The 25520-nt window shown below is 49.4% G+C and overlaps 9 protein-coding genes across 9 annotated transcripts; 5 read left to right on the top strand and 4 right to left on the bottom strand.

Moving 5' to 3' along the window:
* Positions 1 to 274: 274 nt before the first annotated feature.
* On the bottom strand, positions 275 to 4105 carry B0J16DRAFT_271119 (ras guanine nucleotide exchange factor domain-containing protein; the record flags this gene model as incomplete). The annotated part of the gene is made up of 4 exons (XM_046123568.1): positions 275 to 603; positions 660 to 876; positions 936 to 3227; positions 3287 to 4105. The coding sequence occupies 4 exons, from the start codon at positions 4103 to 4105 to the stop codon at positions 275 to 277; spliced, it is 3657 nt and encodes a 1218-aa protein (XP_045981312.1).
* A 2472-nt stretch (positions 4106 to 6577) lies between these two features.
* Positions 6578 to 7806, bottom strand: B0J16DRAFT_344786 (uncharacterized protein). The gene is made up of 2 exons (XM_046128203.1): positions 6927 to 7806; positions 6578 to 6805 (listed from the first exon to the last, which is right to left on the bottom strand). The coding sequence occupies exon 1, from the start codon at positions 7685 to 7687 to the stop codon at positions 6950 to 6952; it is 738 nt and encodes a 245-aa protein (XP_045981311.1). The 5' UTR covers positions 7688 to 7806; the 3' UTR covers positions 6578 to 6805; positions 6927 to 6949.
* A 925-nt stretch (positions 7807 to 8731) lies between these two features.
* Positions 8732 to 9410, bottom strand: B0J16DRAFT_344785 (uncharacterized protein). The gene has a single exon (XM_046128202.1). The coding sequence runs from the start codon at positions 9111 to 9113 to the stop codon at positions 8808 to 8810; it is 306 nt and encodes a 101-aa protein (XP_045981310.1). The 5' UTR covers positions 9114 to 9410; the 3' UTR covers positions 8732 to 8807.
* A 1164-nt stretch (positions 9411 to 10574) lies between these two features.
* Positions 10575 to 13380, top strand: B0J16DRAFT_156150 (uncharacterized protein). The gene is made up of 2 exons (XM_046122128.1): positions 10575 to 13022; positions 13076 to 13380. Exons 1-2 carry the CDS (start codon positions 10927 to 10929, stop codon positions 13212 to 13214), a joined length of 2235 nt encoding a protein of 744 aa, XP_045981309.1. The 5' UTR covers positions 10575 to 10926; the 3' UTR covers positions 13215 to 13380.
* A 1320-nt stretch (positions 13381 to 14700) lies between these two features.
* B0J16DRAFT_270489 (concanavalin A-like lectin/glucanase domain-containing protein) lies at positions 14701 to 15786 on the top strand (the record flags this gene model as incomplete). Its single annotated transcript, XM_046123548.1, has 2 exons — positions 14701 to 15141; positions 15193 to 15786. 2 exons carry the CDS (start codon positions 14701 to 14703, stop codon positions 15784 to 15786), a joined length of 1035 nt encoding a protein of 344 aa, XP_045981308.1.
* A 378-nt stretch (positions 15787 to 16164) lies between these two features.
* B0J16DRAFT_344779 (uncharacterized protein) lies at positions 16165 to 17471 on the top strand. Its single transcript, XM_046128201.1, has one exon. It carries the CDS (start codon positions 16266 to 16268, stop codon positions 17421 to 17423), a length of 1158 nt encoding a protein of 385 aa, XP_045981307.1. The 5' UTR covers positions 16165 to 16265; the 3' UTR covers positions 17424 to 17471.
* An 862-nt stretch (positions 17472 to 18333) lies between these two features.
* On the top strand, positions 18334 to 20669 carry B0J16DRAFT_156103 (uncharacterized protein). The gene is made up of 2 exons (XM_046122127.1): positions 18334 to 18525; positions 18657 to 20669. Exons 1-2 carry the CDS (start codon positions 18466 to 18468, stop codon positions 20583 to 20585), a joined length of 1989 nt encoding a protein of 662 aa, XP_045981306.1. The 5' UTR covers positions 18334 to 18465; the 3' UTR covers positions 20586 to 20669.
* Positions 20670 to 20709: 40 nt separating this feature from the next.
* On the bottom strand, positions 20710 to 22776 carry B0J16DRAFT_156094 (uncharacterized protein). The gene is made up of 3 exons (XM_046122126.1): positions 22657 to 22776; positions 21399 to 22596; positions 20710 to 21346 (listed from the first exon to the last, which is right to left on the bottom strand). Exons 1-3 carry the CDS (start codon positions 22681 to 22683, stop codon positions 20835 to 20837), a joined length of 1737 nt encoding a protein of 578 aa, XP_045981305.1. The 5' UTR covers positions 22684 to 22776; the 3' UTR covers positions 20710 to 20834.
* A 195-nt stretch (positions 22777 to 22971) lies between these two features.
* On the top strand, positions 22972 to 25420 carry B0J16DRAFT_155995 (lung seven transmembrane receptor-domain-containing protein). Its single transcript, XM_046122123.1, has 7 exons — positions 22972 to 23406; positions 23476 to 23509; positions 23564 to 23730; positions 23785 to 24148; positions 24202 to 24276; positions 24324 to 24566; positions 24616 to 25420. The coding sequence occupies exons 1-7, from the start codon at positions 23335 to 23337 to the stop codon at positions 25275 to 25277; spliced, it is 1617 nt and encodes a 538-aa protein (XP_045981304.1). The 5' UTR covers positions 22972 to 23334; the 3' UTR covers positions 25278 to 25420.
* Positions 25421 to 25520: the final 100 nt, after the last annotated feature.

The raw sequence follows: 25520 nt of genomic DNA, 5'->3' as shown, positions 1-25520 counted from the left end.
ATGGCAAACGGCTTTGCAATACGACCCTTCCCGGTTCGTCCCCAATTCGCTTTCCAAATCTAGATGGTTGAGATTCGCAGTCGCAGAGATATTTCAAACATTTGCAGGGGCCCATTGCTTATAGAAATCCAGACTCGGCCAAAACCCTGTAATTAAGAAACGCCAAGTAAGCATATGTCTTTCTTTCACTTTAACCCAAAAAAAATAAAAATAAAATGCGAGCCGCTAATGCGAACTGACAACTCCAATGCGCCGACTATCGTAAAACGGCGACTCAAAAGAAGGAGGGTACCGCTCCATATGATGCGGGCGTGTTCCGCAATGCAACATACCTCACAATCTTTTCATCCTCTCGTTCACGAGGCTCAACTTGCAAGCTCTTGTCATACATCTCGTGCACATCACCGGCGGCCTGCATGTTGTTCAAGATGTAGTCTTGCAGCTCCGGCACGGGTTGAAGTGAATATCCCACGTTTTGGTACTGCTGAATATCTCGAATGACTTCAGCAGTTTTAGCACGTTTAGCGAAGTTAATGAGGTTAGTCTTCTTGATAATAGAGGGAATACCATCTTCGATGAATGTCAAATCGGTCAAGTAGACACCTTGAATAGTTGTGAGTATTATCATTTATGGATGAGTTCGGGGAAAGGTTTCGTACCGAAAAAGGGAATACAAGGTGGGTTAGCGGCATGGAGAGCCTCTCGGTACTCGCCGAAATTCTTGGTGCTCGCCATCACCCTGCGCATCGATTCCAACGTAGCATGTGTACGTTGTGGCACCTGGTCCCATGTCCGCTTGAGGCGAGCGATGGGTGCAGTACCCAATGCAGAGATGATCGATGTCAGTGTTGAGAAGTTGTTCAAAACACGACAACGCTATTCTAGAGTCAGTAACTTTATTGGCAATAAAAAGATTGTGCCTGTGGTTAACTCACGTCGGCAACAGAAACGAAGTGCTTGATAACGACCACTCGCTTCTTGACTTCCATCTGGGCCAGGATCATCTCGGCGACCCAGTTGGTCATTTGGTTCGAGTGTAGGATAAGTGCCTTGACGTTAGGCGCCAAGTCAGGTTCGCCCTCAGGGACCTTCTTCTGCCAGGTCTTGTTCAGACACTCTGTCGCCTTCACCTTGCCATACAATCGGGATTCGACGATAGTGAGCTGGCGGGCAAATTCGATTACATCAATATCCAAGAACTTCAGCTTCTTCATGTTCTTAGGCATGATCGGCGTCGGCGTGTTCTGGTTCACCGTTTGGATCATCCTGCGAGCACCGGCTTCCTTGCCACTGAGTCTTTGATCAAGGACTGCCATTAAAGGTGCCGAACCGGGTGTTTCTGTCGATTTGACTGTATCTTTCGCAAAGCTGTAGACGTCGCGGACAAGCTGCTTGGACTCGTCATTATAATCCTCCATCCAGAAGTTATCAAACCAGTTTTTCAGGATGTTAACAACACGGAACCGAATAAGCTTTTGTTTTCGATCCCTCCAGATCTCAAAGTCTACCTGGCTGAGGCCCTCTGGGGGTTGAATGTTGAATCGCTTGATAAGCATTTCGAAGAGTTCTCGAGCTGTTGTGAAAGATCGATATGTAAGGAGGAATGTGTTATTGAAATTTGAATCAAGTTTGTCGTGACGAGTGAGCTGCTCGACGAGTGCCAGCAGGGATCCGCCCTTGACAGTAGGGGGCGATGTCTTGCTGTCCCATGATACCTCATGTTCATAATCTAGGAGCAGAAATTCGGGTGTGTCTTCTGTTACTGGAACCTGTGGGGAAGGGTCTTCGCCAAAGATCTTTTTCACCTTGGAGTAGTCACCTCTACGCATGTTGCCAGGTGCAGGCTCGCCCTCGGTAAACGATTGTGATGTGATGAGAGGCGGCCGCACGGGAGCAGTTCTCGATTCGGTGCGCTGGTGTGGGCGGTCGTAGGGCATTGTCTCACCTCTTTGTAGAGTGCTCCGGACAAAGGAGTTCTCGCGAGGCCGTGGTTCTGTCTGGTGTTGTTGCATGTTGATCTGGACTTGCTCAGATAGCAGTTGCAGGGAAAAACCAATATGGGAAGAGTTGGTTTCAAGTGCTCGGGCGCACTGTCGGACATATTCCAAACGGTTCTCCAATGCCTCACCACGAACTTCGGACCATTCGTCGGCCAGAGGCCCAGCAACGGCTTGGCAACCCAGGATGAGGTCAGATATATTATCGTAAAGGCTCTGCTTGTTGGTACCGAGGTCAGATAATTGAGGTGTCTGGAAGCTGTTGCCCAAAGAAGACAAATCAATAGACTCAATCATGGCTATCCATTGCCTGAATGTATCAAGAACCCTTCCGCCAGCAAAACAAACATTGTTACCGATGACCTCGTGCCTGTAAGGTGTGACGACTTTCTCTAGCACAACTAGGCTTTTGTCTAGTTCCCGAATGCTGGATACGAGGATGCGCTTCTGTTCGTCCAGTCGCTCGAGCATTTTGTTGTCAAGAATTGCGGTGGGTTCCACGACACCCTCCTCGTCTTCGAGGAAATTGGCTGTGATTTCATCCCGGGGACCCAGCCCATTGTTTTGCCAGCTACCACCAGTAGTGCTGCCAATAACGAAGCCCGGGAAGAGTCGAGGGATCTCTTCGCCACGCTGCTGCCGAGCCACTTCCACGTAGCTGTATACACCCATAAGAACGCCATCAGCCTCTTGCAGACACTTCTGAATGGACTCGGCATTGGGCCAATCCGCAGCCGCTATGTGAGAAGAAATGACAAGCTTGGAGAATTTGGACATCATGTCGCGGAAGTGAGGATACAGAGCTTTGTTGGTCGAGATGATAGAGGGTTGACCCGAATGGTTGTCGGTAGTCCCTGAGCCAGCGGCAAGCAGCAATCGTAAGTGATCAGATATATCTTCGGCTTTTGCTACATATTCTGAGCGGTTGTTATTCATAATAGCTTCGCGGTAGCGGTCGATAGCGCGCCGCATATTAGAGACGAGCAAGGTCCAACTGAGAGAAGGCGTGGAGCCATCATCGAAAAATGATCGAGGAACAGTAGCCGTGGTGGGAAGGTTATAAGTAGTGCTGGTAAACGAGGTCGCCGATGCTATGTTAGGGACTTGACCTGCAGCAAGATGGCCATTCGAAGCGGCGCCATTTCGAATGCGGCCAACAGGCGATGCGCCGTTGATTGAATCCATAGATGTCGATGGCGACAAGGCACCAAACGAAGCACGGTGGCGGTGCTGGAAGATGTCAGCAAGCTAAATTATGCAGGGGCAGCGTCCACGATCTTTTCAAATACCTTTGAACGACGTGAGGCTAGTCTCGACGAGTCACCTTCAGCCTCGGACGCGGATGTCAAATATTCATCGTCCTCGTCTTGAGTCAGACCACGAGCCATCATCTCAGGAGGCGGCCTGGTTTTGTCGGGGATATTAACGTTCATTCGGTCTCGTGGGCCAGTCTCGTTGGCGGATACAGGAGATTCTAAAGGCAGTTCCATGCTACGGTCTCCCGTCATCATATTGTAGTAGAACAAGCGCCCGTCGGGGGTCGCTTGGGGAATCCAAAAATCGGCCCTTGAGCTATCTCCACCATCTGTCCCCTCGAGTGGGAGTGCGATAGGGCCATCTTGTTCAGAGTCATCGTCTTGATCATACTGGTCATCGTAAATCTCAGGATCCTCGACCTCATCCTCGGCAGCGTCGAAGACTCCGCTATGGGCACTGTCGGGAATATCGTCGGGACTCGTGATGATTTGGCAGTAGTTACTTGGAAACCAGCCTCGAACACCGTTTATGACACCATCCCACCAGCCGCTCTCGAGCTGTGTGATGACTTGAATAACATCTCCTTCGTGGAAGCTGAGACTGGTGCGATCGTCGGCCTCGTAGTCGTAAAGGGCGCGAACGTACATGGCCCCCATAGGGGCGGTACCGACGATGCCGTTCATGAAGCCCCAGGCGGGATCAGCCCGAGTAGTTGAAGATTGTTGTTCGGAAGCTTGCACGGAGGTAGACGTGATGCACACGGAAGCGGACTTTGAGTCGCCGGAGGGGTCGTGGATAGTGCGCGAAGAGTGGATACTTGGCGGCACGGCGGCGGTCTGTATCTTGAGCATATTGCGGCTGCAAAGCTCACCTCAGGGCATGGTAAAAAATGGCGGGCCCTATTGGTGATCAAAAGGAAGCCGATCTTGAAGAGTTCAGTTCGTGAGACGGAAGAGACGGCGCAGCAGCGGCGACAGCATGCCACGAGAATTGCAAGGAGTCGCAGGAGGTTGCAGACCTTGCTATGAAAGGCAGAACACGGAGTAGAGTAGAATAGAGAGGGCCAACAATCCAGGGGGGGGGGGGGGGGGACTGCTTAGAGGGGTGACCGCGCTGGGACCAGGCTTGATGCGAGTGGACGGCGAGGGGCTGACAGGAGTACAGCAGAGAGGGTAGGGATCAGGAGAACGACGACAAACGGTTCAACTGGAACGACATATATTTAATGGAATATACAGATAAATCAAAGCGAAACAGCCTGCGGTCGAAGGAAAAGGCGTTTCGTTTGTGAACAGATGGTACAGAAAGAAGGCAAGGCATTAGTCTAAACCAAGAAAAGAGGCCACAGCAACTGACTTAATTAGTACCGTTTGAAAATGGCAGGCGACCTATCTACAAACAGCCCAGGTGTAAGTAGCTTTATTGAGTCTGGGGCAGCTTCAGGCTGGTTTGGTCGCTCAAAATAACGAACGTCGGGTTGAAATACTAGATACCTACTAGATATTGCTCTTCTGGTAGACTGATCCTGCACCTCAATCTGTCCGCTGGTTGACTGATGGACTAATCGACTGCTCAATGTCAATGTCAATATCAATAATGTAGGAGCAATTTGGACAGGCTACCTACCTATGTAGTGATAAGTAGAGTCTGAAGAGGGGTCCTTTTGCGCTTCTCTCACGCACTTTTAATTAACAGGCATCCACCCATCCATAGGTTAGTAGTGAGTGACCTTATTAGATAGGTACTGTATGACTTGGCACTCCAGGAGGTAGATAGGTAGGTAATGTTCCATTCATTCGATAAACAAGACTTGATATAAATTAGCATTAATATATCCATTTAATCCTGACAGATACTCACGACACTAGATCCGTTGGTGTTGGATTTCTCCACTGAGAAAAAGTCACGTCGCAATGAAACCGTCCATGTCCCATTCGCCAGCCCTTTTAGGTAACTGGCTGGGTTTCTGATTCTTCTTCAGTAGCTACCTACCTAAGTACATATATGCAAAAGGAGAAACGGGGCTGACAGACGTACAGTAACACGAACCAAGGAGTTGTTGACTTCTGGAGGCAATACAATCTACTGGAACACGTACTGCCAGCGGTTACTCTTAAACACATATACAGAGCATCCATCCGTACCTAGGCGGATGGGTAGGTACCTACTTCAGTAACTACTAGGTACGATACACTTCCTGGGTTTGAATCGCAGCCTGCTTCATCCCCAAGACGTCGCACGTTCTTTGGCAGGCCCTGGGCTGGGATGCGATGTACCAGATGGATAGGCAAAGAGGTACCCTGCACCCATATGTGATGTGTGATTAGGTTAGTAGGTAAGTATGCAAAGCCGCAACGAAAGTCAATCCCGTACCATTTAGCAATCAAGCAAGACGGTGAGCGTGGGATAGGCCCTGTCAACAGCGAATTTGCATCTCGTCCGGTGATTCGAAATGACTACCTATGAAGCTACGGGCAATGATAGACGTCTGACACGCAGCTGCACTGCAGGCGATATGCCCACAAATAAAAGGAAGCTTTTCTCGAGTTGAATGGCAAGCAATGGCGTGACTGGACATTTATTCAGAAGAAAGGCAGATCGAGCCGACAAGACTTTATAATATAACATTAGATAGAAAATAGTGATGGTCTCTCTTCTGCTAAGTCTCGGATAAGACGAAAGCACAGTACAGTACGTACACTGTACCGCGAACCCCTTATTACTAATTTACCTAGGTACCTACTAGGTTAGTAGTGTTGCCCTGATCTCCCAGTAATCTAACCCGTTTCCCACGACGACGAGACTGGCGCACGAGCACGAGCACAAGCATGGTCATGATTGATCATGGTTTTCTAGATACCATCTCCATAAGGACCTAACGGAGGCATCAATAAATCAAACAGCGTAAAAGAAAAAGAAAGAAGAAAAAAAAAAAATTTGTATGGCGCAGTTACGTACAAGTTATTACTTGGTTTGTATTCCATTTCAATGGAAGGCAGCATCCGTAGTCACAATAACCCTGCGTCGGGAAAGAGCAAACCTGATGCACCCAACTCCACCACCTGTCGGCGTGTCCCTCTCACACCACGTGGAACCTAACCCAAAGAATCCATAGAGTCCCTACCTTTGTTAGTACTTTTCGTACTTTTCTAATGTACAGTACTCCGGAAGACTGCCGCGGACCCGCCCCGCCCGCTAATGAATGTTTTGGGTAATTACAGTAATACGGAGTATGGTAATGCACATACAGATATACTATTTGTCCTGAGTACTGTCATTTTTAAAGAAGAAGAAAAAGAAAGAAGAAGAAAAGAAAAAAGAAGAAAAAAAAACGCAAGGATCAGAAAAGAATTCATACATCCCTTGCTTTCTATTCACCTTCTTCTTCTTCCTTTTCCCTTTCTCTTTCCCCCTTCCCTTCCCCATGAAACCAGATTTCCATGTATTGCACAAGTCTCATCCGTGTAACAACTTGGAGGAAGTTATCTGCTGTTATAGAAAGGATAAAACGCTGATTACTTGTTACGCTCCGAGCTGTCTACCTCAATACAGTACGTTGGCAGCAGACCCTATTTCCAAGACAGTTACGATTTGAACATTCCATCTGGATAATGTCCTGTCGGGCAATCACATACAGTACCCATGCTGACAACGCGTTGAATCAAATGGTAGCCCCTCACCTCGGAGCAACAAACTCACCCTGTACAGTATCTTACTGTATGGATACGTACGTATTCTGGTATCACTTGAATTGATGCTGGTTTCGTCCGGACGCCAGTACCGTCCGACCGTTGCGGGGTACAACAGCGTTGCGACAAATAGGTTGCAGATCCGAGGGGCCGGAGCTGAGAGAGGCTAATGTACAGAGGTGAAAGGGAGGGGAGGGCCCGAAGGGGTTGATTAGCGCATATCTCGAGTTTCCATTCTTTCCATAGCGAGATGAACCCTTCTAGCTCGCGACTCGTCTCCCTGAAGCTCACAGTCATTTCCATTCTGGCGACGACAGCATCTTGCGTTATGACTTGTCCCCTGGCGCGTTGTGGATCCAGGATGCCCAACTGCTGAAAGGGGACACGAAGAACGTTTGATCCCGACTGCTTGTGAGAAATGTGACGCCTGCCACCCTGTTCTTGTTGATCGCGCATCCTCCTGTCGATCTTGTCGGTCATTTTCATCCTTTTGCAAGTTATCCATACAATTTTGCCTCCTCTTTGGAACCTTCGCTTCATGCCTCTCTCCTGACATGTACAATATGTGATAGTGGTTTTATTATAAAGGAGCTTCATGAATAACTGATCAACCGATGCCACCTGCATGAATTCATGAGTCTTTACCAGTGGAAACACTAGCATTACGGCATGGCCGATAACAGATGGATTGTTGCTAAGTGACCCAGATGCTACGGATACTGGTGAAATCAAAAGAAGCTCCATCTGTCATGATAAGCAATGGATTGATTGATTGCACTTGACATTCAATAAGTGCGGTCTGGTAGCTCAATTATCTCATGATAATTAACATTGAATGTTTCATCGAAAATGACAAACCTATGATGATATAAAAAGGTCCATGAAATTAAACACCAAATCATAGGGAGATTAGATTGTTCCAGAGTCGCGGCTTGAGCGACGGGCCGTGTCGATATATTTTCGAGAACTGTATACAAATGCATAGACCTCACGCAAATACGTACAGTGCATATCAGCATATCTTCGAGACCCCTTCAACTATTCTGATACAGGGGTTCTCTGGGCGCGAGACCGCCTGGAAGTCTCATCAACTTCCCCGTGTAATAGTCCGTCTCGCACTAGAACTTAACGTGCTTGACCAGGAATCCTTGCATCAAGTGGGGCGCGGAATGCAAGGCGCGCCCGCGACGACGGCCTTGCGCCGGTGCACTGGGAACGGGATCTCTTTTTGACAGCCGCCGTACTATGACGCTACGCCTGAACTGCGCTGGTGGCAGTCAAGAAGACAGTGAGAGTACCCGCTCCACTTCTAGGAACATGCCTGCTTAGATAGGTACCTAGACACTCACCATGTTAGCAGACAGAACGCCATCTGCTGGTCGATTTGGTGATGATGGAGGAGCACAATGGACTTCCCCGCCTAATCGCTTCAGCTTGGCCCCGGATGATTTCATGATCTCGCGATCACGCTTCCAAGATTCAACTGGTTCGGTCTGCTTGACAGATGTGCAGCGGCTGAGAAAGCTGCTTGTACATCTTCTGGCTGGTCCAACTCTCTGTCTCGTTGGCGGATGCGTGTCTCGTGCCTCTTTCCTTTTTCCTTGTCGTGGTCAATTACGCTGCCAGGCTGCGTTCTTGATTAGATGTCTGGGTAGGTGCTGCTGTCCCTGCTCCCATTGGCTTCCATTCTCCGGCCTCAGTCCCCTGGAACCTGTTTGCTCGTCTTGACAAGGCCCCCAAGTCTCCTGCTCGTTCCTGTGGATAAAGTACGAGTGGGTTCCTGCACTCGGACCGCCAGTCTTCGAGGCGGACAGGACTTATTACGGACTGAGTGGATAGGCATTCCCTGTACCTCGAGCATGGTCTATCGACACCGACATTGACTCCGACATTTCATGCCCGTCACCGACTCTATAACCGTCAAAAGATACGATATGTCGCCCTTGACCGACGGTTTCGCAGACGGAGTCGTGTCTCGCTCTGCGTTGGGACATGCAAAGTACGTACTCCCCGTTGTGGGTGTCCCCATCATCCGTTTGTTATCATGTTCATGTGGAGGTGTCCACTCAAGACTGACATAATGGATCGTAGTTGATAGTAAAAAGTTAAGGCATGCGTCGATGCAGGAACCCAGGCAAACGATAACAACAGTATGTACGTACATACACATAGTAAGTTATTAGTTACGGTACCCAGAGACAGGTTTATGCTTATGCTTTATGCAAGTCTTCTTTTGCTTCTGTTCAAGTGGCAGTGTACATCGACGATCTTACGTCCGGTACGTGACCCGTACCTCAGCTACCTACTACGTAGGTAAGATTGCTTCGTGCCAACTGTCGCACGTACTTGAATTCCGTTCTGGCATAGTGTATTGTCTCAGCCAACATTCAGTCGGTGCAGCTTTGAATTGACGGATGGCGTTTGGCTGTTGCTAGGTTCTCCTGACAGAATTTTCACTCTGGGCGGGCTTGTTCGGCTGCTCGTTCGCCTCGCTCAGAAGCTGACCTACAGTAGGTAGGTACCTGCCTGCCCGTGCTTGCTTCTTCCAGTACTCGTCCATAAACAGTTAGGAGCACGATAGATGGCTTGAGGTGCCCCTCGCCGCCCCTCCACCGAATTGGGCCCCGCTGTTGTGTCAGTAGGTAGGTGGACCAGGTAGGTGCTCACCTGGTCTCCAGGCATGGTCAGTACGGCCTACATAGAGGGCAAAGGCCTGGATTCACAGGGGTGTGATGGGGGCTAACCAGCCTAGCATTGCTGGCTACGCACTGAAAGTCACTGGTGCATAGTACTACACTCGTTCGCTGCCCGCTGAGGACAAAGTGTCCAGCGACCACTACCATGGACGCCTACACGGTACATACCTACCCGCCAAGGAAGGTCAACGTCCATGCCACCTTATGCATTCGTGGACCTCTCTGTCCCTTGCAAGGTATTTGTAGACTAGTCCATGGCTCCATGCTTTTGTGCTGTGCTATGCTATGCTGTGATATGTACCTACTGCACCGCGCTGCGCTGACACGATTGTCCCAACTCCTGACCGTCCAGTCCAGGCTGTCCAGCACAACCCAGCCTCAGCCAGTGACTTCTCAGCCACCCCTCTCCCTCCCTCCCTCGCTCCTTCCATCTCTCCCTCGTCTGTTCCCTCTTCTTGGTTTTCTATGGATGGTTCCCCTCCTTCCTTCCTTACCTCCCCACTCAGAAAATAGGTGCCCCCCCAACTCCCGGGTCACTCTCCCCTCCGGATTTCTCCCCCCTCTCTCCCGTCCGCCCCTCTAAGTATTCTACGCCCCCCCTCGCTTTTATCCCCTTCTTCCTACTTTCCCCTCCATCACCAGCTCGACTCTCTTCGACAATCATCTCGCACCACTTCGCCTGTATCATCCGACCCGTACAAACTCCTCGAAGAGGCTATCTAGAGCCTTCTCCCTATCCAACACGCAACTCAGCCACTCCATGACCATCGATCAATCATATCCAATGACCATCATCACGTTGAAGATCACAACTTTCACCCTTTAAACCCCACGGGAGCGCGCTCAAGCGAAGAGCTAGCAGCCGAGAGCAAGAGCGAGAGTAACAATATTCTACGAGCCAGACGATATTCAACCATCGTGCTGTCGGGCCCAGCCTAATTGCCCGACTTCCGATCGCAACATTGCCGTCGTCCTCTGTCGCTATCCACGCCTGGAAGACGCGACCCGACTACGTCAAGATGCCCGGTGCCAACGTAGCAGTCCTCCCGCCTCCTGCGGCCTCGACAGCCTCTTCGCGAAAGGCCTCATTAGCACCCGAACGCAAATACAAGTGCCAGTTCTGCAATAGGGCTTTTAGCAGGAGCGAACACCGAAGTCGCCATGAACGATCACGTACGTCTACCACACCCGTCTCAACTCCACCATCAAGAACCATATCCCGACCCCTCCGCTCTTAATCGGTAAGCTGACCTTCTTACAGACACAAAAGAGCGACCTTTCAAGTGCATGAAGTGTAGGAGCACTTTCGTCCGTCGCGATCTTCTTCTCAGACATGACCGTACCGTCCACGCTAAAGATGGCGGCGTCCCACTTCACAGCGATGGCAAACGTCGGGCTGGCCCCAAAACCCGCGCTGTCGGCGCGCCCTCAAAATCATCCATCGCTATCGATACTTCAACCCTGGAGCAAATGGAATCGGGTACCGATGCCATGTTTGATGTTGAAGCTGCCGCTATGCTTGTTGCCGACTTGCACCACAAGGCCACAGCCGCAATGCGCGAAGACCACTCATACGAAGACAGTCCCTCAATGACATACTCGCCTCACAACGCCTCCGCTATGGAATCTACAGTGACATACCCATCTGGCGCCATTGCATTACCTCAAGTCCAGTGGGACGGTTTCATGTCTCAGTCTGTCGCCGAGCCCAAGGCACACTCCATCACCTCGAGCGCGTCCGGTTCATTCGAGTCGCAGCCATCCTTCGCTAGCGGGGCCACACTGCAGCCTCAATCTAATCAGCTCCCCCCTATCAATGGCCAAAACTGCAACGGCTTAGTTCCCGCTCTGCAATCAATGATCAACTCCTTGCCAAACTCTGCCGCCGCGCCACCTTCTCCATGGGTTTCGGAATCTTCCAAGGCTGGCTATAAGGCTCCTGAAGTGTTGGGCGACGATGAGCGCAATGCTATTTTGGACAATATTCGCAATGCGGACAGTGAACATGCTATCCCCGAGGGCTTTCGTCTGCCTGGTCTGGGCTCATTGAATCGATATCTTTCAACATACTTCGGCCTATTTCACCACCATCTGCCTTTCCTACACCCCGCCTCGTTCCATCCTACGAAAGTCTCGCCCCAGTTGTTACTGGCAGTTCTCAGCATCGGTGCTCTCTATGCTTTTGATCAAGAACAAGCATATATGCTTCACATCGGCTCAAAAGTCCTAGTAAACCAATTCCTTCAAAGTAAGGAGAACTTCAGCTCTCGCAAATGTCCTTTGTGGACAATGCAGAGCAACTTGCTTAACATGGTGTTTGCCAGCTGGAGTGGTGATCCTAAGGGCCTCGAATGGACGTGCTCGATCAAGAGTCTGCTCGCCAACATGGTCGCTGGTAATAGGTACGAACTCAAGCTGCGCCAGGAGGCCCGTACCGGCGCCAAACCAACTCGCGCTGAATGGGTCGAGGATGAGGGCTGTCGTCGTACTTACTATGCAGTCTACATCTTCTTTGGGCTCTTAACTCTGACATACAATCACACTCCTGCCATCAGTTTCAGTGAATTCGAAGACTTGCAACTTCCTTCCACCGAAACACTTTGGAACTTGCAGGTTGCAGACGAGACGATGTGGCAAGAACACCTTGCAGCATCCACAACTGTGACTTTCATGGAAGCTCATGACAATCTTTTCCAGGGCGAGACCCTCCGATACAGCACATTCGGTACTCGCGTTATGATCAATGCATTGTTTCTCGAGGTCTGGTATCATAAGCGGAGCCCTGAAGCCTTGCAAGACGTGGTTACCGAGTACAAGTTACGATTGGCACTAGAGACATGGGAGAAATCAGTCGACATGTGTGAGGCCGAAGCGTTTCCCGTTCCCATCAGCGCCCCTCATAAGGGTCATCCCTTGATCTTCAATGCCAAGGCCATGTACCGCAACGCTCGTGCACGTCTCGAGGTTGACCTCAAAGCAGTACAAGAAGCGCTGCGCTATCACGAGCCTTATGAGGTTGCAGCTGCAATGACGCATGCTCGTGACCGTGTAAAGCGCTCAAGTGAGATGGTCAAGGTTATTGATGAATGCTACAACTGCCTAGAAACAGTTGTCTCTCAGGGAGTAAGATGGATTGCTCGTGTATCACCCACCAACTGGAGCGTCGAGCACGCGCTATGTGGGATGGACCTGATGATCATTCTATCACTGTGGCTCTATCGTCTGGAACACGATGAAGAGCCTGCTACCCAGGAGGAGCTGGCTATGTACAACAAAGTCCGGCAACTGCTGGTTAAGGAGATCGACGAGAATTACATGTCTCAACTTAGCGCAGTAGTTGCAAGACTCTGGGGGTCCATACTCGACGAAGTAGTTGTTTGGGGGTATGTATTAATTGCTCAGACATCTCAGCATGACATAGCTAACCATTTCACAGCATGACAAGACTCATGGGCGATTCTTTCAAATTGCATTCTCAGGCTCTTGTCGGCTACGTCGATGATCCTGAAGCTTCCTCTAACGTTTCCACGCCTTCGATGATTTCGCAGGGGGCCGATGAGGATAGCGTGTACTAAAATTAATTGGTGATGACTGAAATGACTTTTCCTATTATTGTTTTAGCCGTTGGGCTGGTTCGGGCTTTTTCCTTGTCTCCTAGGCATATACCTTTTCTGGCTTTTCATGTTAAGCTTGGTTTTGTTCGCGGGTTGATTTGTTGTTTTCTGAGTTCGTCAATCCCGGCGCGAAAGGCTCGGTGTTGGACTCGTCTATCTCCTTGCATTTCCATCTCCTTATGGTTCTTATCTCACTATCTCCTTGGCGATACCCGAGACAGGGCGGGTAGTCGCAATGTCCAGTTTTGCAGATCGTCGCTTTCCGTTTTGCGCTTTGTGTTTCTAACGGGCACATGATTTTATTTCCTCTTTTGCGTTTCGTTTTTTGCATGGTTACGAAGGGTCAAATGGCATTAATAGGGGTTAAGGAAGGGATCAGGAATCGGTTTTCGCATTGGGACGCCCCGAGCAGAGGGAACCGGATCACTTGCTCATCTTCATGTTGTGGCACCTCTACGGTCTTCTTCTTTTGCCTTTCTTTCTAATATCTTTTCGTGGAACTCCTTCCGACATGCAATCCTGAATTGAATGTCCGGTTTTGATCTGCCTTACTCTACCTTCTTCTTGTTCTTTTTGTGTTCTTGGGTTGATTATTGTTTATTTCGTTCTGCCTGTTCGATTTGGCTTCCAGATACCTTGTTCGATATACAGATTGTTTGTTTCGCGGCCATGGGACGGTAATAGCATGGTTGGGCATGACTTGGATGCCCTTTGGGCTCAGTGCCACAGCATGCCGTCGAGAGGAGGCTGGCCCATACTCGTGTATAGATGAATAGTGTTTGCTTGAATAATCAGCACCTGTCGAATGCCATTATCACACCTTGGAGGGCTAGTCTGCGATGCTACATATAACATGATTACCTACAGTTCTGCAGCAAAAGTTCTAGCCACTTTTCCAAGTCAGTGACTTAACAGTATGGCCTTTTAGGATGAATGAGAACTTGAACAGGGGCAACCCCAATACTTCCCGCGTCCTGTTGGTATTTTGATATGGAACCTCGCAGACTTACACTTGGAATAGCTGAGATGCTTCCTTCAGTTTGGTGTGTGCTTGAGCTACCATGTTGTTTTTTGCCAGCTCATACCTCCTTAAATTGGGTACCTACTACCTAGGTACCTAAGTACTACGGCAGGTAAGTACTAACCTACTATACTACGGTGCTTCGTACCTTACTTCGGATCTGGAATAAGCGTTTCCTGTAAAGGCCAGCCAACTAGCAAGAAGTGGAAGTCTTAAGGGAATTCCTACCTCATTTAACAACCAACTTCCTTATAGCCGTGGAGGTAGCTACCTACCTAGGTACCTAGGCAGGTATCGTACACACATGCCTTGCTTGTCCTGGCTGTCTTGCTTTACGTCGGCATCTCACATCCAAATTTGCAAAGTGATATGAGACACTGTCATTCCTTCACGAAGCTTGATCGCATGACACTTTCCTCTCTTACCATGATTGTATCGCTCGGTGTCCTTATTACGGTGGTGCGTCTAGCGTCCAGCGCCTGTGACTGTGGTTATTCACTCCAAGGATTCGAGGGTGAAGGGTTAGTGGTGTTTATGGATCGACTAAAGACAAACTTCAGCCAACTCCAAAGCATCGCCCAGAGCCATGATTGGGTCGCTCAGGAATTTACAGTATCAGCAGAGGATGGCCGAGGGAACTACAGCAAGGCCTTTGAACCCTCAAACGTTGTCATTCAAGCAACGCAGCCTCAAGGCGAGCCAGGTCAGGATCCCGGCGTTGAGTTGCATGTAAGCAGTGTCATCAGCAAAGACAATGCAATTCCAGCCAGCGAAATAGACACAACAAGACTCGACCTTCACTGGGGATCATTCCGAGCTGGAATGAAGGTGACAGACACGGGGGGCACGTGTGCAGCATTCTTCTGGGTAAGTGAATTGCACTGGCTCTCGAACCGAGGAGATTTAACAGGATGACAGTATTTCAACGATACCCAAGAGATCGACGTCGAGTTTCTATCACAAGAATTCGATCACGGTGGTGGCGTCTACCCCATCAACCTCGTTGTACAGTCCATGGCATCTTTGGAGGCCGGTTATGATGCCAGCAAGACTGGGAACTTCAAAAGGGTGAATTTGGAATTTGACCCGACAGATACCTTCCATGAATATCGATTTGACTATATTCCTGGTCATGTCCTATTCTATGCCGATGGCAAACTACTCGCCCAAATGGAAGGTAGTGATATGCCTTCTGCTGGAGGGCACCTAATCCTCCAGCATTGGAGCAACGGCAATCCGTTATGGTCTGGTGGTCCGCCGACAAAAGAAGCGACAGTTACCGTCAGCTATGTCAATGCCTACTTCAACTCATCAGATCACGGGCGGCAGTCATATTTAGAGCGGCAATGCGACAGATCTTCTAGGAAAGCGTCAGTTTGTGCGATCCAGAATATCACCAATACACCGTCCTCTGAGGGGTATTTGGGTGACAATGACCAAAGTGATGCGGCAGGTACAGATGTCAGCTTGTTGGAAGGTTTAGGGGTTGTCTTGGCTGTGTTGTTCTTGTGAGGACTACCTATGTATGTAGCGGCAGCTTGGGGTTAATACGAAAATTAGAAATACCGTTTATCTTGGTCAGCACGTCTTTTCAGCGCTGACGTAGTAGACCTGTATAGGTAGCTCCCTAGGTAGGTAGGTAGCTTAGAGCCAACAAACAAAACCACTGGCAGGATCACTTACCTCAATGCTACTGTGTCTGTTACTAGGCAATGTAGATTAGTATCTAGACTAATTCAATACCTACCTAGTCTAGATGGCTAGTAAGCTATGTAGATTGAACTTTGGTGGATTGGAATGATGATGATATCCATCATGCTCCGTCAAGTCGCTTGTTTGAGGTTTAGCCAAGAATCCAATCCATTAAACCGGGGCTCAAAACAAGGCAGAAGCACCATTGGGAGCAACTCTTATAAGTGCTTGGTGCTCCCCAGGCTCTCGTACCGACTCCGATACGTCACATTAATTAACGTTAGGTAGAGTCGAAAGCCATGCCCACAGAACCTTTTCTAGACATCGTGCTCACCAATCATACCGACTCAAAGTCGCTCTTTGCCCATGTCACAGGCAGAGATGAGCAAGGCGTGGTGATGCTTCTCGCAGATGGAGAGACAGTCCATCATCCCAAATCCCCTTCCGAGATCCTACAGCCCCTGGACGCAGACATCGCCATACCTGTCGGCGGACCTGGAGCTCAAAAGACGGTGCGAATACCGCACATCTTCGGGGGGCGGATCTGGTTCTGCAAGGGAACTCCTCTTACATTTCTGCTCAATCCTGGGCCTGCGGTGGTAGAACCATCTGTCATGAACCCGACCGACCCCAACTTTGACGCCGACTGGGGGTTCTGCGAATTTACTTATAACAACGATCAGTTGTACATCAACGTCTCATATGTCGACTTTGTGAGCTTGCCAATTAGTCTTGAACTTGAGAACGAAGCTGGCCAAGTCACGCATGTGCCAGGTCTGCCCAAGGACGGATTGAACCAAGTCTGCGAGGGACTGAAGCGCCAGGGTGAAAAGGATGGCGCGGGATGGGAGAAGCTTGTGGTTAAATCCAAGTCAGGTTCCAACCTACGGGCCCTGAGTATCAATGCTGCCGCAGAACTGCACCCAGGATTGCTGGAAGACTACTTCGCGCCAGAGATTGACGCGGCATGGAAGCGGTACGAGAATGAGGACATCGAGATCAACACTCAGGCTGAATGGGGCGACGTCAAGGGTCGAGTGCATCACGGAAAGCTTGTCTTCAAAGATGTGGGCAAAGATAAGCTGAAGTTTTCTTTTGAGAAGCCATCAACCCGGGATATTGTATCATGTAGCTCCGGGCCGTTTGCGGGAGGACCGAACGTTACGCCCGCGCAGCTCAACGTCGGAGCCCGGCTCGCGGCGGCGCTGAACCGGACCACGCTATCGGCCAACTGCCGACAGCCTGAGGGCGAGAAGGTAGAGCAATATTATTGTAAAGGGGGGGAACAGGGTAGGACGAATCACTACTCAAGAATATGTCATGAGGTTACGCTTGAAGGTAAGGGATATGCGTTTCCGTATGACGACGTTGGGGCATCTGGAGGAGTTGACCAGAGCGGCTTTCTGAATGACGGAAGACCAAAGCTGTTGACCATCTATGTCGGCGGGCGAGATTAGTAGGGTAGCCCAATATATGAATCTTAGTACACACCTGATTATTGTGATCTACCTACCTAGGTACTTACTGTACCTACCTTACGTTTCCGTACTACCTGTCTGTTTAGGTTATAGAGCAGGTTTATAGATAGTTTAACTGCTAGTTACAGTAAATACCTAATTACTAAGTAGTAAGTCAGTAAATGTAAGCTAGTGATTATAATAGGGTTTTTCTTAAATGTAGTTAAATATTAAAATAAGCCTGTTAACTTAATATTAAAGTACCTAGTATTAAGCTAAAGCTAAACATGCTATATACCTACCTACTCTTAACATCCAGCTAATAGCCTTACTTTATTTTCCAGGTATTCATATCTAAAACTCACCCTAACCTACGCTGCGTAGGTACCTACCTTATCTTCCTTTCTACGAATTACACAGGTACCTACCTACCTATGGAAGCTACCTATGGAGGTAGGTACTGACCACCAATCCAGCATGCACTGCCGCGCCCCCGAACTGGTGGACCTCGGGCGGGAAGGCGGGAACCTAAAAACGAAGGAACACAAAACACAGCCATGCCGGCGGCGCCTGCCCACCCAATCTGCACGCAACAAGTTGCATCCCATCCCATCCCATCCCATCCAATTCTTTCGTCTCCTGCGCCGTCCATCCCTCTTCTTTTCCCTCTCACATCTATTTTTAATCCAACCTTGCGTTCGTCTCTCTTTAGTCGATTGTACAGCAATATATAATTCACCCTTTATTTCAAGCATCGACTCACACGGTTATGACTGATGATTGACGATTTATGATACGAGCCCTCGACAGTAAAGACTTGACGCAGACTTGACGCTTGGGATATAACCGCCTCTTTCTTTACCCTCAGCAGGGTCTGTTTCTCTAGCCAAGAGTTTGCGACTGCGAGGCGACACGAATCCTGACTTTGGCCATGCCCTGCAAAAGCGCCAGCAGATCTATTCATCCGCTTCTCTCCCGATTCCAACTTGATTAGCTCGGACGATCAATTACTAGGCCGTGCCACTCCTTTGTTCAAGTTGTTATGGTTTATTGTGGGAAGCCTTCCGGCGGTTGCTCCGCCTGCCGTGGTCGGAAGATTCGTGTGAGTTTGCCCGTTATGACTGACTGAGACTATTCCCCAACGACGCCTACAATGGTACAACAGTCATTAACGCCGTGACAATTACAACCTGCTGTCTAGCCCTCTTACTGACCTATATTCCATATCTCAAGTGCGACCAAAAGGAGCCGGCCTGCACACAATGTTTGAAGAAGGGGATAGCCTGTCCCGGTTATCGAAACCTCGTTGATTTAATGTTTCGAGATGAGAGTTCTCATGTCATCAAGAAAGTAAAAAGCAAACGGACCCAACCTCGCGTTCCGTCTCGAAGTAACCCTGCCGGTCAGGGACTGCCCACTCCATCTCCATCTCCCTTGATACCTGCTGAACCGATATACTCATCACCGATTCTCGCTACTGATTCGATACCTGGCGGAGTCTTGTCTTCTGTCCTCAAGGTAGAGAGCCCCGGCAAAGCGAATGATAGGCGTGCTCGAAATCACGCTGCTCGTTGTCGCCGGCCCGTACTCTCAGCTTTAAACAACGACTGGAGCCGATCCCCCTCAGAGACCTCTGAAAGCGCATTTGATATCATCGATAGTGGTGGATCATCCAAACTCGACGCTCCCCTAGAAGGGGCTCTATCTCCTGAGCTTCAGGACCGAGGCATCTCGTTCTTCTTTTCTCGTTACGTTGCGGCAAACAGTGGCTCGCCTCAGAATTATGCTTTCATATACGATGTATGGAAACCTCCAGACTCAGCTCAGTCTCAGCTTTGCCCAGTTTCTGTCAGTATGACGGCTGTTGGACTTGCAGAATGCTCTCAAAGTCTCCGATCATCTGAACTTATGATTCGCGCCCAAGAGAGCTACGCTATCGCGCTCGGATTAACGCAGCGTGCCCTACGTGACCCGATAGAAGTAGTGAAGGACACAACTATGCTGGCCGTTTTAATTCTTGGCACATATGAATTTGTTTCGGGCTACAGTGCTCACACCATGCGTGCTTGGCAGGACCATGTTAACGGAGCTGCTGCCCTTGCGAGCATCAGGGGCGCTACCCAATTTCGGAGCAAAGCTGGCGCCCGCATGTTCCTTATGCTTTGCCAGACGGTCTTAATCAGCTGCATTCAAAGCGGGCTTCCCATGCCAGAGACACTAATAGATCTTCGCCGCCAAATCCCTCCCTCTGAAGAACTTATGGGGCCTGACTTTTGCGTAGCATATCCAATCTACAAAGCACTGCAGGTTCGGCACGACATCAGATCAGGCACACTTGCTGATCTCGATGATATGATCATTGCCACATCTAATGTTCAGGAGGAAATTTCTTCAGTTCTCACTGGGCTGCCAGAGGGTTGGAGATATCATCGTGTACAGCTGACACAACCGGATCCGCGAGTTCTAGGACAAATTTGTCATGTCTACACAGGTCTTCTTCAGTCCACCACTTGGAATATGGTGCGTGGTATCCGCATGCTACTGTTGGAAACCTTTGTCGAGAAGTTATGTGCAGTGTTTGAGTCATCCGGCGGCTCCGCAAAATCGGAGACTCATCTTCAGATTCTTGCCAGGTCTGTCAGACTCCTGAAAATGCTCGGACAATCAATCGCTGCGAGCATCCCTCAGCACCTTGGGGTCGTTAGTATCCGGGATATCAACAGCCAAAAGGACCCAGCGCATACGGTATCGATTGCTGCTAAGAAGCAAGCTTCTCGGGTACTATCGACATCTCTTGTTCAAGATATACGACTCGGTACCGGTGACGATGTTTCGAGTAGCGGTGGCAGTCCCATAATGTTTGACCCGACACAATCAACAGCTACAGCTGACGATGCCACCCGTTTCATGAGCCTTGCTTCAACCAACAATACCATTATTTGGCCATTGTACATGCTTGGCATGTCATCAGCCTGCGCTCCAGAGACTAAACAGTACGCCGTAGAGGGCCTCTATGCCATACATAGAGAAGCTGGCCTGGAACAAGCGCGTGTGGTTGCAGGATTGTTACAAGAGCAGAAGATTAGCCCTTCCATCCGCAGTTCGTCGCTCCTCAACGAACTTCCACCAATAGACTCGAGCGCCCTGCCTTCGATAGTTTGATATATTAGGCTATGCTTGATGCATCTGGTCGGTACGATGGGGTTTGGCACTTTTTACTAAATCATTCGGTGTTCAGTTGGGCACCATGACGAATGCATCGTACTTGATGGTTGAAGTATTGTCGGACGGGCTTTGCCATTTCTTAGCATGATTCTCTGATAGAAGGAATGAGATTTAGAAGTGCACGTACCCAGCACCCTCGAGCTATTAACGAATTTGTTCTGCGTGAACAGTGGGTATCCGTTCAATTTACCAATTATCGAAATTGCCAAAGCCGCCCCCCTTCATCTTTTTGCGTGCTGGCTCCTCCCATGTGTCAACATCCCTCAAGTCTGCTTCTGTGTCTGTTGTTACGCCCTGTTGACTGGCAGCCTTCAAGTACTTGCCAACACTTCCCCCAGAGCCTGTGCTTTCGATGCTGCCATCGTTTCGTATGCGTTTGCCGGTCCATGTCGTCTTGTCATCGTCTGTGCCACCTTGCAGCCGGATCTTTTCCTGCTCCTTTGCTTGGAGCTCGTTTTCCTGTTTCTGCTTTTGGAATTGGGCGAATGGATCAAGGAGGATCACAATATCCTTCATAATTATCTTGTTGAGGGGACGGTTAGAACCATCGGTAGGGACATTTTCCATTTTTGATAGTACGTTCAGGTTTTCGACGACCTTTCCAAATACTGTATGTTTATGATCAAGGTGAGGTGTTGGTTTGTAGGCAATGAAGAACTGGCTTGAGTTCGTGTTTTTGCCCTTGTTGGCCATGGAGACTGGGAGTGTGAGGTTAGTAATGATTGAAACACACCGGGGAGGGTCACTTACTGGTTCCGCGGCCATTGTGCGACATGGGACCATCGAATTCATCATCAAAATACTTGCCCCAAATGCTCTGCCCGCCTCGACCACTTCCCGAAGGATCACCCCCTTGAATCATGAAGTTGGGAATATTTCGGTGAAAGGCCACACCCCTGTAGTAGCCTGTTTGGGATAATCTGATAAAATTCCAGACAGCCTTTGGAGCAAACTCTGGATATAACTCAATTGTCAGGTCACCTAAATTGGTTTCAATCCTAGCAAAGCCAGTAGTCTTGACGCGCTTGGGTTTCAACATATACTCCTCATCCGAAAGCAGGGCTCTCTCGCCACTCGTCTCGGGTGTTAAGCTTGTGCTAGTAAAACTAGCTGCGGCTTTGCCGGTTGTGTATACAGCAGAGTTGGCAGCCAATTTCTTGTCCTTGATCATGGACTGACGGACAACGCTGCCAGCAGCCATGGGTTTTGTTGAAGTGACCAAGCTGCGGTTAACATCGCCGCCCTGCTCGCGAGCTTTGCGCGCCTTCTCCACTGCCGCTTTGGCGCGTGAAACTTTATCGCCCATGCTTCCCAGAGCACTAGAGTTGATGCTGCCAGCGTTCCGCTCTTCTTCCTGCTCCCTTGTTAATTGCGCCTCGTGTCCTTCTTTCAGAAACTTGAACTGGTCCAAGTTGCGGCTCGCCGCATTCTGGGGGTCTTGGAGAGTGATGATATCGGCGCGAGTGAACTCTTCGTCGTCAACCAAGTCGCGCCACGATTTGGCCTTGATGTTCATGCGATCGACCGTATCCCAAGCAAATACGTTGGCATAGGGGCCATGGCGAATAGCAACGATGTGTGTGTTGTCAGTGAACACCTTGTACGTAACTGGGTCGATCAAATCACCTTTCCCGTCACTCAGCCCGGCACCAAGTGAGTCTGACTCTGAATTTCGGGCGAAGTTCAGGCGGATCAAATCCTTTTTCTGCAGAGGCTCGCCGGTGACGGGGTTCTGATTGGGATGCTTCTCGAGCCATGCGCCAATGACTTCTACATCAAAAATCGTCCCATCCGGTGTACAAACTGGGTTCTTGAAAGGTTGGAGGCTCGCGGCACAAAAGTTGAAGGGAAGTCGACGAAAGGAAGCGCTGGCTTGTTGATTGCGAGACGCGCCTGCACCGACACTGGGGGAGAAAGCATCGGCCGAAGACCACTCCGAGTGCGTGATCTAAGACGCAGCACGTAACGTTAGAAGAAACAATGGTCTCAATCGAGGGCGTTGACTTACATAGAGCTTGTCCGTGCCTTTGCCCATTGTTACGCTGGTCAAACAAAAATAGGTAAATTCGCTAGGTAAGTAGGTAGGATTGAAAAAGATTCAAGTTATGACATGTATGTTCCATCCACAATACCTACTAACCTAGTACCTAGAGGTACCCAGGTAGGTACCTACTAAGGTACAGGCTATGATGCGCCACGCTAATTAATGTACTGACTTCAGACACTACCTAGGTAGCATGGTGCCTGAGACGACCTCCAGCTGGGGCTTATCGTTAGGTATCTGTCCAATGAGGGTGCTGCCCGGTGCTGACCTGGCATCATGGGCGACCAATTACGTATACACGTTTTTGCTCCCTTGAATCTCCAACTCGAGACACCCTCTTGCATTAACGAACCGACTGCCTTCAACTACCTACTGTACATCAATTCATCCTCCTCCACAGCTTGACCACCCATCCCATCGATAATATCAAGGCTTCTCTTCTGCACTGCGACGCGCAAACAGGACATTCGAGAGGTTCCAGCTCGACATGCCCCATATATTAACAAGCTACAGCGCCGCCTCTTAACGTCTCCAAGCTCCTTTCTGCCTCCAACTTGGACATTTTCCTATTCTAGCATCGTTATTCCTGATCTATTCTCAACACCCTGGAGCTTCCACCGCAGTAATTACGATACGGCCATCATGAAGTTCCTTACGGGACTGTTTGTGCTGGGTATGTCCCTCTGGACAGCCCAGGCTTATGAGATCGGACTGGTATGGGAGGGCCTCACGAGTTACGGAAAGCGCCTGCATCACAATTTTGCTGACCTTTCTTTCGCTTAGAGCAACAAAGAGGGCTACCAAGAATACTGTACTGGTAGGCGATGATCATAGCATGTGCGATTTCACTCTTGGACCTAACAGGCTCTAGGCATGTACAGCAAGTCTTCATGGGGCGGACCCGTTGACCCATTCATTCTCGTCAAGTTCCTCAACAGCAGCGATTCGGGCGTTAAAGACCCGACTGCCAGTCTTGTGATATTCGAGTGGAAGGACAGAAACCTCGTAGGCATTCCGGACCCCGAGGTTCCCGGTAACGTGAGTGGCATCCCGAGGCGTCCCAATTGGCGCATGTTAACATGGTTCATACAGCGACTCGGCGTCTGCGGAGACGATTTCGTTAAGCAAGGTTACTGCAACAAAACCGACATTGGAAAGTTCATATTGCACCCAGATGTCGACAAGAAATCTACCAGCGTCGTCCTCACCAAGGCGGTCCATCTCAACAAAGCTGCCCCCATCAACTACTCCATTAAGAAAACTGGCTATTATTGTGTTCTGACGGACGTTGTCAATACCAAGAACTACGAGCTTGTGGTCGAATACCGCAATGCTTATGGCGAACTCGAGGCTACCCAGATACCCAAATTGCCATTCTACGGCGGCATGAGTATCTTGTATGCGCTCCTTGCTGCGTATTGGGGGTTTCTGTACTACCAGCACAGACACGATATCTGTGAGTACCCTCGACATATGAAACTTGATGAAGTTTATACTGACTATATTCAGTGGCCGTGCAGAACTACATTACAGCAATCCTGATCTTCTTGGTAGTTGAAATGCTCATTACTTGGGGCTTTTATGGTCTGTTCTACATTTTTGTTGGTTTACTCTATCTGACTCAAGAGCAGAATATCAAAATCGCCACGGCTCCAATATCGGCTCCAAGGTTTTTCTCACCATTGTAGGAATCCTCAACGCTGGCCGAAACTCGTTCTCGTTCTTTCTGCTGCTTATCGTCTGTATGGGTTATGGTGTGGTCAAGCACACCCTGGGTAAGACCATGATCAGAGTGCGATGGCTTGCAGCAGCCCACTTCCTATTTGGCCTCGTCTACTCGCTCACTTTCCTGTCCATTACCCCCGAGACAGCTGGTAAGGAAATTCGTCATTCCTTCACGCAATATCCACTGACTCGAAGCAGGTCCATTTGTGCTGTTAATTGTTCTTCCTCTGGCAGGTACTTTGACTGCATTCTATGTCTGGACCCTCAACTCCCTCAATTGGACCCTCAAGGATCTCCGGGAGCGGAAGCAGCATGCCAAGGAAGCTATGTACCGAAAGCTTTGGTGGGCTATTCTTATCAGTGTCATGGTTATTTTCGGCTTTTTCTTCTTCAACAGTTTCACATTTGCCTCTGCCAGCGACCCCGATTTCGTTCCATTTCATTGGAAGACACGATGGTTCATTCTTGATGGCTGGCTGAACGTTGTATATTTTGCTGACGTAGCATGGATCGCGTATCTTTGGCGCCCTACCTCCAACAACCGCCGCTTCGCCATGAGTGACGAGATCGCCCAGGATGACGATGGCAACTTTGACCTTGGCGATATTGGTGTCCCGGGCGAAGATTCAGATGATGAAGAGGCCGAGATCGCCAAGCCTCAGAACAACTCACACAACGCCAACGGTCTGTCTTTTCCGAGCGCATCTCAGAGCGCCCCTCAGCAGTCAAGGAACACTCGCACTGCGCCTCGCGAATCCCTAGAAAACGAGACCATTTTCGCCGTTGGGGAGGATGGAGACAAATTCTCAGATGATGATGACAGTGAGGAAGAAGATGCGAAACTGGTAAAATCGAAGTAAGAGGATCAAGATATCTACTTGGGCTGAATATTCGAGGGGCCACCTTTTGGCGCATTGTTTTTGTGTATTTATAAATCAGCCAGAAAGATCAAGTACCATTGATGAAGGAAGCGAGTTCCCAATCGTGTAGAACCTTTCCCCTTTTATGGAGCTCGTAATATGTAGTAGTACAACATCAATAGATAAAAGCAAATACAGTGGTTTGCATATGCATGGTTTTTAAAGGCAATTCTTTTGAATTCC

This window comes from Fusarium flagelliforme, assembly GCF_020744385.1.
Source record: "Fusarium flagelliforme strain FIESC 12 MPI-CAGE-AA-0113 chromosome Unknown B0J16scaffold_5, whole genome shotgun sequence".
Lineage (NCBI taxonomy): Eukaryota > Fungi > Ascomycota > Sordariomycetes > Hypocreales > Nectriaceae > Fusarium > Fusarium flagelliforme.
Note: the sequence above shows the minus strand (reverse complement) of the source record. Positions and strands in the feature narration are given on the sequence as shown.

Coding starts and splice junctions, on each gene's coding strand:
- B0J16DRAFT_344786 (XM_046128203.1), bottom strand. CDS start 7,687: ATGGAGCTTCTTTTGATTTCACCAGTATCCGTAGCATCTGGGTCACTT.
- B0J16DRAFT_344785 (XM_046128202.1), bottom strand. CDS start 9,113: ATGTGTATGTACGTACATACTGTTGTTATCGTTTGCCTGGGTTCCTGC.
- B0J16DRAFT_156150 (XM_046122128.1), top strand. CDS start 10,927: ATGAAGTGTAGGAGCACTTTCGTCCGTCGCGATCTTCTTCTCAGACAT. Junction 13,023..13,075: donor GACGAAGTAGTTGTTTGGGG/GTATGTATTAAT, acceptor ACCATTTCACAG/CATGACAAGACTCATGGGCG.
- B0J16DRAFT_344779 (XM_046128201.1), top strand. CDS start 16,266: ATGCCCACAGAACCTTTTCTAGACATCGTGCTCACCAATCATACCGAC.
- B0J16DRAFT_156103 (XM_046122127.1), top strand. CDS start 18,466: ATGGTTTATTGTGGGAAGCCTTCCGGCGGTTGCTCCGCCTGCCGTGGT. Junction 18,526..18,656: donor GCCGTGGTCGGAAGATTCGT/GTGAGTTTGCCC, acceptor CCATATCTCAAG/TGCGACCAAAAGGAGCCGGC.
- B0J16DRAFT_156094 (XM_046122126.1), bottom strand. CDS start 22,683: ATGGGCAAAGGCACGGACAAGCTCTAT. Junction 22,597..22,656: donor AAGGCACGGACAAGCTCTAT/GTAAGTCAACGC, acceptor GCTGCGTCTTAG/ATCACGCACTCGGAGTGGTC. Junction 21,347..21,398: donor GCACAATGGCCGCGGAACCA/GTAAGTGACCCT, acceptor TCACACTCCCAG/TCTCCATGGCCAACAAGGGC.
- B0J16DRAFT_155995 (XM_046122123.1), top strand. CDS start 23,335: ATGAAGTTCCTTACGGGACTGTTTGTGCTGGGTATGTCCCTCTGGACA. Junction 23,731..23,784: donor ACCCCGAGGTTCCCGGTAAC/GTGAGTGGCATC, acceptor TGGTTCATACAG/CGACTCGGCGTCTGCGGAGA. Junction 24,567..24,615: donor CATTACCCCCGAGACAGCTG/GTAAGGAAATTC, acceptor GACTCGAAGCAG/GTCCATTTGTGCTGTTAATT.